This window comes from Rhinopithecus bieti, unplaced genomic scaffold (assembly GCF_001698545.2).
Source record: "Rhinopithecus bieti isolate Rb0 unplaced genomic scaffold, ASM169854v2 scaffold_33647, whole genome shotgun sequence".
NCBI lineage: Eukaryota > Metazoa > Chordata > Mammalia > Primates > Cercopithecidae > Rhinopithecus > Rhinopithecus bieti.
In genome coordinates this window covers 335,549-345,810 of record NW_016814745.1, presented here as the reverse complement: position 1 = coordinate 345,810, position 10,262 = coordinate 335,549, and the positions used below count along the sequence as shown (strand labels likewise).

Sequence of the window (10,262 nt, the reverse complement as noted above, 5' to 3'; positions counted from 1 at the left end):
TACTACTGTAAAATAACTTTTAAATAATAAGTAAAACTGAAAAAAAGGGAGTTTTGACCTTTCATTTCTTGCTTCGTTCTTTTATGGTAAGTGTAAAAATGACTTCAAGGAAATCCTATTTCTTTCATTTGTAATCATAATTTTTTTAAACAGAAAGTGCTATTATTTAAAACTTTTGATGAATTTTTTTCCTCTAAGATTCAACTTATATCAGAAGTACTTCTGTTTTCAATAATAATGAATCAGCTACAATTTATTTGAGTTTTGATTACTTTTTTTTTTTTTTTACAAAAGCAATGATTCTTCGGCAACTTGTCAAAACACATTGCAATTTTGAGGCAAGTACTGGGTTATTATATTAACTTGTGAGAATAGGTTAATTTAGCTATCACAATGAGTATTTGCATTAATACGTTCTTACGCTGTAATAAAGATGTAGCTGAGAGTGGGTAATTCATAAAGGAAAGAGGTTTAATTGACCCACAGTTCAGCATGACTTGGGATGCTTCAGGAAACTTACAATCATGGTAGAAGTGGAAGCAAACACATCCTTCCTCACATGGGGAAGGACAGCAAGGAGAAATGTTGAGCAGAAGGACGAAAAGCACCTTATAAAACCATCAGATCTTGTTGTGAGAACTCACTATCACAAGACCAGCATGCGGGTAACCAACCCCATGATTAAATTAGCTCCCACTGGGTCCCTTCTGGGACACATGGGGATTATGAGAACTACAAGATGAGATTTAGGTAGTGACACAACCAAACCACATCAATATTATTCCTAAAACGCGGTGGCTCACACCTGCAATCCCAGCACTTTGGGAGGCTGAGGTGGGTGGATCACCTGAAGTCAGGCATTTGAGACCAGACTGGTCAATATGGCAAAACCCGTCTCTACTAAAATACAAAATTAGCCAGCCTGGCATGGTAGCACATGCCTGTAATCCCAGCTACTTGGGAGGCTGAGGCAAGAGAATCGCTTGAACCCAGGAGGCGGAGGTTGCCGTGAGCCAAGATTGTGCCACTGCACTCAAGCCTGGGCGATAGAGCAAGACTCTGTCTCAAAACAAAACAAAACAAAACAAAACAAAAAAAAACAAAAAAACCTCTACAGACTGGAAGTCTACACCGTAAGTATCCCAAATGCTATTGTAGATTATAAATTTAGGCAACATTTTATTTACTGCTTTAGTCATGTAATTTTATTATAAGCACTTCTTCTGTATTAGGTGCTGAGATGGTTGTTTTGTATGTATTTTCTCTAATTCTCTCAGTAACTGCACACAATAAGTATTATATTGTTTATACAGATTGAGGCACTGAGGTTCAGAAGGTATAAATATTTTGCTCAGTGGGTTTAGAAAATTAATATAGGTTATTAAAGAAAAGAATCAAATTTAGGTATAGGAAAACATACAAACTCCTTGCTTTTGATACTTTCTAAATTATTTGTAAATAATATAACATATTTAATTTTAAGAAATGTATAACTTGTAATGACAAACATGACATAGAACAGAGTATTTCCTATTGATCTATCATTGACTGAGGACTTAAGAAAGCTATATCAAGGGTCATTAGCCATTCTTATTTAGGCAAGGAACTCATCACAGATGTCTTATTATTCTGTTATTTTCCACCTGCTTAATTTCTGCCACGTGGTATGATGCAATGCAGAAAACATTTGTATTAGGACTTTGTGGCACTCTTGAACCCATTGGCTGCTTTTAAGTGGGATTCATACACTTTTGACAGGTTGAAAATTAAATTGCTTTATAGATGGCATCTTCAAAGGGATGGTGGTAAATTGTGAGTGATTGGTATCAAGCAGTTTATCTTTTACAGCATCAAATAAATAGTGTTTCCTCATAAACCATAGCCTCTCTGGTTCTTGTCACTCAGGAATTCTTATGGTAAAAGTATCATCTCTCCTCCTCTCCCTGCCTTTCACTCAACAGGAAGCTTAATCTTATTTTGTTGAGATGTTATCTCATGTACCATAAACTCATGCTTTGAAATTGTACAATTAATCAGTGTTCAGTGTATTCATAAGCTTGGGCCACCATCACTGCTGTTTAGTTCCTGAACATTGTCATCATCCCAAAAGTATGACCTGTATCTGTTAGCTATCCCTCCCCATTCACCCCTCTCTCCATCCACTGGAAAACACTGATCTACCTTCTGTCTTTCTGCATTTGCCTATTTTGGATATTTCATATAAATAGAATCATATATGTCCTTTTGTGTCTGGCTTCTTTCACTTAGCACAGTGTTTCCATAGTTAATCCATATTATAGCAGATATTAGTGCTCATTTATTTTATTCCTGGGTAATATTCTATCATAGGGATATATACACATATATACACACACACACACACATATATATAGTATATGTATATATACATGTGTGTGTGTATATATATACACACACATACATACACACATGCGCACACACATATAATATATATATATATATATATATATATATATATATATATATATATATACACACNACGAAAAGCACCTTATAAAACCATCAGATCTTGTTGTGAGAACTCACTATCACAAGACCAGCATGCGGGTAACCAACCCCATGATTAAATTAGCTCCCACTGGGTCCCTTCTGGGACACATGGGGATTATGAGAACTACAAGATGAGATTTAGGTAGTGACACAACCAAACCACATCAATATTATTCCTAAAAACGCGGTGGCTCACACCTGCAATCCCAGCACTTTGGGAGGCTGAGGTGGGTGGATCACCTGAAGTCAGGCATTTGAGACCAGACTGGTCAATATGGCAAAACCCGTCTCTACTAAAAATACAAAAATTAGCCAGCCTGGCATGGTAGCACATGCCTGTAATCCCAGCTACTTGGGAGGCTGAGGCAAGAGAATCGCTTGAACCCAGGAGGCGGAGGTTGCCGTGAGCCAAGATTGTGCCACTGCACTCAAGCCTGGGCGATAGAGCAAGACTCTGTCTCAAAAACAAAAACAAAAACAAAAACAAAAACAAAAAAAAACAAAAAAACCTCTACAGACTGGAAGTCTACACCGTAAGTATCCCAAATGCTATTGTAGATTATAAATTTAGGCAACATTTTATTTACTGCTTTAGTCATGTAATTTTATTATAAGCACTTCTTCTGTATTAGGTGCTGAGATGGTTGTTTTGTATGTATTTTCTCTAATTCTCTCAGTAACTGCACACAATAAGTATTATATTGTTTATACAGATTGAGGCACTGAGGTTCAGAAGGTATAAATATTTTGCTCAGTGGGTTTAGAAAATTAATATAGGTTATTAAAGAAAAAGAATCAAATTTAGGTATAGGAAAACATACAAACTCCTTGCTTTTTGATACTTTCTAAATTATTTGTAAATAATATAACATATTTAATTTTTAAGAAATGTATAACTTGTAATGACAAACATGACATAGAACAGAGTATTTCCTATTGATCTATCATTGACTGAGGACTTAAGAAAGCTATATCAAGGGTCATTAGCCATTCTTATTTAGGCAAGGAACTCATCACAGATGTCTTATTATTCTGTTATTTTCCACCTGCTTAATTTCTGCCACGTGGTATGATGCAATGCAGAAAAACATTTGTATTAGGACTTTGTGGCACTCTTGAACCCATTGGCTGCTTTTAAGTGGGATTCATACACTTTTGACAGGTTGAAAATTAAATTGCTTTATAGATGGCATCTTCAAAGGGATGGTGGTAAATTGTGAGTGATTGGTATCAAGCAGTTTATCTTTTACAGCATCAAATAAATAGTGTTTCCTCATAAACCATAGCCTCTCTGGTTCTTGTCACTCAGGAATTCTTATGGTAAAAAGTATCATCTCTCCTCCTCTCCCTGCCTTTCACTCAACAGGAAGCTTAATCTTATTTTTGTTGAGATGTTATCTCATGTACCATAAACTCATGCTTTGAAATTGTACAATTAATCAGTGTTCAGTGTATTCATAAGCTTGGGCCACCATCACTGCTGTTTAGTTCCTGAACATTGTCATCATCCCAAAAGTATGACCTGTATCTGTTAGCTATCCCTCCCCATTCACCCCTCTCTCCATCCACTGGAAAACACTGATCTACCTTCTGTCTTTCTGCATTTGCCTATTTTGGATATTTCATATAAATAGAATCATATATGTCCTTTTGTGTCTGGCTTCTTTCACTTAGCACAGTGTTTCCATAGTTAATCCATATTATAGCAGATATTAGTGCTCATTTATTTTTATTCCTGGGTAATATTCTATCATAGGGATATATACACATATATACACACACACACACACATATATATAGTATATGTATATATACATGTGTGTGTGTATATATATACACACACATACATACACACATGCGCACACACATATAATATATATATATATATATATATATATATATATATATATATATACACACACACACACCACATGTGTTTATTCATTTGTCAGTCCATAGATATTTAGCTTGTTTCCACTTTTGGCCATTCTGAACAGTGCTACTATGAACGTTTGTCTGTAAGACTTTTTGTGCAGATATAGGTTTTCATGTATCTTGTGTAAATAGTGTAGGTGTTTCCTCTCATCTTTTCATTGCTTCCCTCAAACTCCCATCACCACCCTTAAGTTCAGAAAAGCCCAGAACATTAGGAACTTTGTACATCCTAAGAGAGCTTGATAAACACTTCTGCCACATCCTCCTAAACCTGAACTCCATTTTCCTGTCCTTTCCCAGAGCCGCCAATTGGACAGATGCACCCTCCACATGGCAGCGTCACTCCTCAGAAGAACAGCAACCTGCTTGTGATCGTCGTGGTCACCGTTGGTGTCATCACAGTGCTGGCAGTGGTCATCGTGGCTGTGATTTGCACCCGACGCTCTTCAGCCCAGCAGAGAAAGTAGGTAACAGCTGGTTCTGAATTAAAGAATTAAAGAATAAATGGTTCTGAATTATTCACAATAAATTATTCAGAATAAATGGTTCTGAATTAAAGAATAAATGGTTCTATTAATGACTGAAAATCCAAAAACAGTTTTACAGTCAGTTTGGTTTTTCCTTACTGCACTCTGAAAGTCTTTTAATAGTTACCTGTGTTTCACACTTTGTTTCATATCTTTCTTTGGTAGTAGATCCGTTGGCATTCATTTTTCATCCCTTTGTGTGCGTATTTTCATAGAGAGAAATAAAATGTTTCCTTCAAGTTATTTCTGAACTATAGTTTAGTTTTGTTGTTTGTTCCATTGAGGACCCCTACTCCTCTGCATCACCACAATTGAGCCCTTCAGAACAAACTGGATAATGCAGGTGAAAGCAAAATCAATTCCAATCTGACACAGAAATGAAATCCCCTCCAAAGTTCTTAGAAAATTGGACTTTAACATAATTAATAAGGTGAAGTAGAAAACACATTCACGAGCTACTTCAATATCTCTTTTGGGGTTCTAGAGAATATAAATTTTTCTTTGAGTTTTGTTGGGGTACTTGAATTACATCCAAGTGAATTGTAAAAGTTATGTGGACTCTCAGTAATATCTTATTCAGGTAAGTGTCTATGCATTTAATAAACCTGATCCTTTTTAAAAAAAAAACAAATATATTTAACAATTAGGCTATCCAGTTGATTCAGAGTGGTGGGTAAGATTTCCTTTTTATTACATAAAATAGCTAATGAAAGTTAGTACACAAGTTCTAGTTCTGGGTCTACTGCTTCTTTAAATAAACTAATTATATCACCTAAATGAAGACCCTTCATACTTGGGTGGCAATTTCTTTAAGTATAATGATAATTTGGACTAAATGCTTTCTATCATTCTCTTTAGCTTTTTTTTTGTTGGTTGGTTGAATTGTCCAGAGCCAGGTAACAATCTTCTACTTTTGAAACATAGAAATTTCCCATGCAATACTTCTAATTTATAGAATCGCATGGTAGCATTAAACTTTAAATTAATAGGAAATACAAATAATTTTGCATTTCTTTTCAGTTATTTATTAAACTTTTTTACTACTGTACTTTGAAGAGACCCCTTCCACAGTTTCTATTAGTGAGATTATCGTATGACATCTAATACAGAAAAATTATATTTTATGACAACTTAAGGCTGGGCACACCTGTAACCCCAGCCTTTTGGGAGGCCAAGACATGAGGCTGGCTTGAGACCAGGAGCTTGAGACCAGCCTGGGCCAAGTAGTGAGACCTTATCTCTAAAAAAATTTTAAATTAGCCAGATATAGTGGTGCTCACTTGTAGTCCCAGATACTCAGGAGGCTGAGGTAGAAGGATCATTTAAGCCTGCGATGTGGAGGCTGCAGTGAGCCATGATTGCATCACTGTACTCTGGCCTGGGTGACAGAGTGAGATCTGTCTCAAAATAGAAAAAAAGAAACAAAATTTAAGTTGATTTTTGTCCCTGTTTCTCTGCTTTTTATAAGGCAATAATATTTTCTTGCCCAACATAGGGAACACATGTGATAAGTTAGAATTTATCTGCAGATACTAAGGACAAAATATATTAAATTGACCAAATCCAGGAGATCTAGAATGCATGGTTATTACATTTCTTTTCTTTTCTTTTTTTTTTTTTTTTTTTTTTTTTTTTTGAGATGGAGTCTTGCTCTGTTGCCCAGGCTGGAGTGCAGTGGTGCAATCTTGGCCCACTGCAAGCTCCACCTCCCAGGTTCATGCCATTCTCCTGCCTCAGCCTCCCGAGTAGCTGGGACTACAGGTGCCCACCACCACGCCCGGCTAATTTTTGTATTTTTAGTAGAGATGGGGTTTCACCTTGTTAGCCAGGATAGGCTCGATCTCCTGACCTCATGATCCACCCATGTCAGCCTCCCAAAGTGCTGGGATTATAGGCATGAGCCACCACACCTGGCCTGGTTATTACATTTCTAAGGCAATTACCTGGGTAGGTGATCTGCAGTCATGTCTGAATGCTTTAAATTTAAACATGTAAATAAAACACAAGGTGTACTCATTAGAACCACTGGCTGGCTGGGCCTTCTATTTGACTTGATAGCAAGTTTTAAAGATTAGTATGCATTCAAATCTTGGCAAAAATAATTATTTTTAGTACTGACGATGAAATGTTTAAGCTCTTAAATGAAATCTGCAGTATTCTAAGTACTATAGGTCACTTTCACTGATTTTTCACTTGTTAACATTTTAATTGGTTTTCAATATTCACCTTGTAGATATTTGAAGTATCAGCTACCTTAGGACTTCAGTATATCTTAATTCCATCTCAGAATTCTTTCTGAGATATATTTGAGTATCTGAAATTTGACCTGGGTTTCTAATACAAGATTTTAGTTTTGTTTTAATAGCAGTTGGTGGAATAAAATAATCAAAATGGACAATTAGGGTCTAGAAGCCTTTGAAAAGATTTGGAAAGAAAGCAGAAAATGTTTATACTTATTAATGTATCTTTTTCTGATTAACTTGTAATTACTTATTCACACTCACTTCAAGCCTCCTTCCTTCCTGAAGACTTCCCCAAACCCCTGGTGGGGCAGAATGTTCCTGCCTCAGTCCCTATCAGGTGATGGGCATGCCTTAACCACTGGAATTAGTATAGCACTCTTTATTCATCTGCCTAATAAAGTTGTGAACAACTTTAGTAGATGAGTCCTGTGTCCATAGTGGGAACTTAGTAATTTATTATGATGTGCCAAAATAACCTGTATGATAATAGCTGGATTTTAGAACTTGAATGGACACAGTCTTGCATAAAATAGACACTCAATCCATGTTGGTTTTTACTCATTCACTTCCCCAACATACTAATTAAAAGTGAAAAGGAAAAAAAACTCCCCTTAGAGTACTAGATTATGTATAAAGTAAGGAATGGGTACACCAATACAGAACCAGAGAAGAAGCTTTCAGATAAATGCTTGCATGTCAGTAATGGAAAGCAGTTCTTATTATTTAATTCAAGTAATTATTGTGTGCTTTATATGGGATCTGCATCATACAAAGTAACAAATCTGATTAATGTTAACTCTCAAGCTAAAAATCTTTTTGCAATTTCCCATTGACTTCTTGATATTATTAAAAATGTATCTATTTGGGCCAAGGCCTCCTATGTTTTGGTCCCTTCTACTCTTTCATGCACACAACCTGTCATGCCACAGTGCATGCTCCTCATTCTAACAATGCAGAAACTCCCAGGAGCCATGCCATGTTAAAATCATTTTTTAAGCTTTCAGTGCCTCCCCCCATCTTTACATTTGTAGTACTTAGCACATTTCTTGACACATAAATCTTCCATAAATATTGATTGAATAAATAAATTAAGTGTTGTAAAACAATGGATGATGTTGAAGAAGTTAGAGTTTGCTCCACTATCACCGAAGGAATTGAATTATCACAAAGGGAGCAGCTGGACAGCTCAATAAGACACAGTGATCAATGCCAAGGTGAGTGGTATAGAGAGAGATGAGGGAAATGATTTAGATACTCTAAGATTACAGTGACCTGAGATGGTCAGTCCTTAAGGAGAGACTGGAAAGGAAACTTAAAGAATAAGTCATTTGTAAGTAAGTAGGATTTTGAAGGCACAGTGGGCAGAAATTGAATAAACAAAACAAAAAATAGAGCAGCGGTACCTGACCATGCTGTGAAAGTTTTGTCCTGATGTGAGAAGGAGAAAGCAGAGAGCCTGGGAGGGTTCTTTGCTTTGCCTTTATCAAGGATACCTGGGGTAGAAGGAGACCCTCCTATTCTAGGGCTATTTTAGAAGCAGAAAGATGACTGGTGCCTGAGGGAAAAGATATATTTGGTATTTACAGAGGGGCCAAACATGTGAAATACTCTGTGTCTAATAGAAAAACTAGCTTTGAAATATAAACAAAACCAAGTAATTCATTATGATAGTGCTTCTTAAATTTTAGACAGATTTGCCTGGAGAGTGTTAAAAGACATACTGCTCCCTGCAACCAAGTTTCTGATTCAGTGGTTCTGCAGTGGGGCCTGAGAATGTGCATTTCTAACAAGTTCCCAGGCAGTAGCAGTGCTGATGCCTCTGGTTTAGAGACCCCACTTTGGCAACCACTGCACTAGGAGCATCTGAATACACATTTTGAAGAATCTAATGGTGAGACGCAGGAACCGTGGGCTGCAATGAGCAGCATCATGTCAAGAACCAACAGATGGGCAGAAGGTCAGGGTGACCACTGTTCCTATAGGTTTTAAGACAAATTTCAGACAATTTAATTATGAGCACATGCTAGTTTTATTACAAACCTGCTGTGGTAGAGGTTGGAGGGACAAAAGAAGGAGAGGCTCTCCAAGGCCAAAGATTTCTCCTTTAATAAGAGATATGATCGGAAATAAAAGTGGTTAGATGGTCATGGTTAGAATAAATACAAAAAGGAAATAAAGTCTGTTTAGAGATCTTTAGCTTCTTGACTGACAGTCAGCTAGATGGGTGAGCAGCTTCTTAGAAATGGTCTTGATCTGATTAAAATCCAGCAGAAAAATGCCTATTCATTTTATGAGGAATTATAATTTCTTCCCCAGTGGAGATTATGAATCACAGCATACAAAAAGGTTCTGCCAGGTTTGGAACTCTTTTAAAAACAGAAGCCATCTGGGGCCGGTTGGTATTGAAGTCATGGAAACGAGCAAATAAATGAATAAATGAAAAAGGCATGCATGTAAGCAAGGGGAAACAAGATTTTGTAATTTATTGCTGGTTTCAGTTTTATCTTGACTACTTTCTTTATTCCAGGTTATTTAAATATTGAGTTAAATAAGGTATTTTTCCTGAGTATGTTTTCCTGAATGTGGGAACCGGCACTTCTCTGTGTGCAGCCATACAGATGCTGGTGTTAAGTTATTTGGCATTTTGATGTAGAAAGAGAGATTCCTGGGTGAAACATCCAAGTTTGAGAATGGCACTACATTTTCTATGAAGTTACTAGGAGTAGATTACACAGGGAGCTGTGTGTGAGTTGCAGATCAGTTTGCTGTGGGCAAGTGAAGTATGCAGAAATGAATTCAGGGAATAAATGGTTAGCAGTGAGTTATTATCTTAGGCACAGGAAAATAGTCATTTTAGACCATTGTTTTAAAACATTGTGGGGCTACCACTAGGAAATCAGCAAAGTGCAGGTAGTGTTATTTTTTCTCTGCTAAAATACAAAGTAGATTCTAGCTCTAGGATTCTTTATCTCCTATCCTCATCAGCACACTTCAAGAAAGACAAAAAAAAAAAAAAAAAAAAAAAAAA

General features: G+C 36.5%; 1 protein-coding gene across 1 annotated transcript in view; it reads left to right on the top strand.

The window, feature by feature from the left end:
- Nucleotides 1-10,262, top strand: part of LOC108515206 (netrin receptor DCC) — a 222,517-nt gene that overhangs the window by 128,513 nt on the left and 83,742 nt on the right. The window contains exon 10 of the mRNA XM_017851901.1: nucleotides 4,765-4,927. Within this exon, the coding sequence (XP_017707390.1) occupies nucleotides 4,765-4,927 (163 nt within the window). The remainder of the gene's footprint in view (nucleotides 1-4,764; nucleotides 4,928-10,262) is intronic.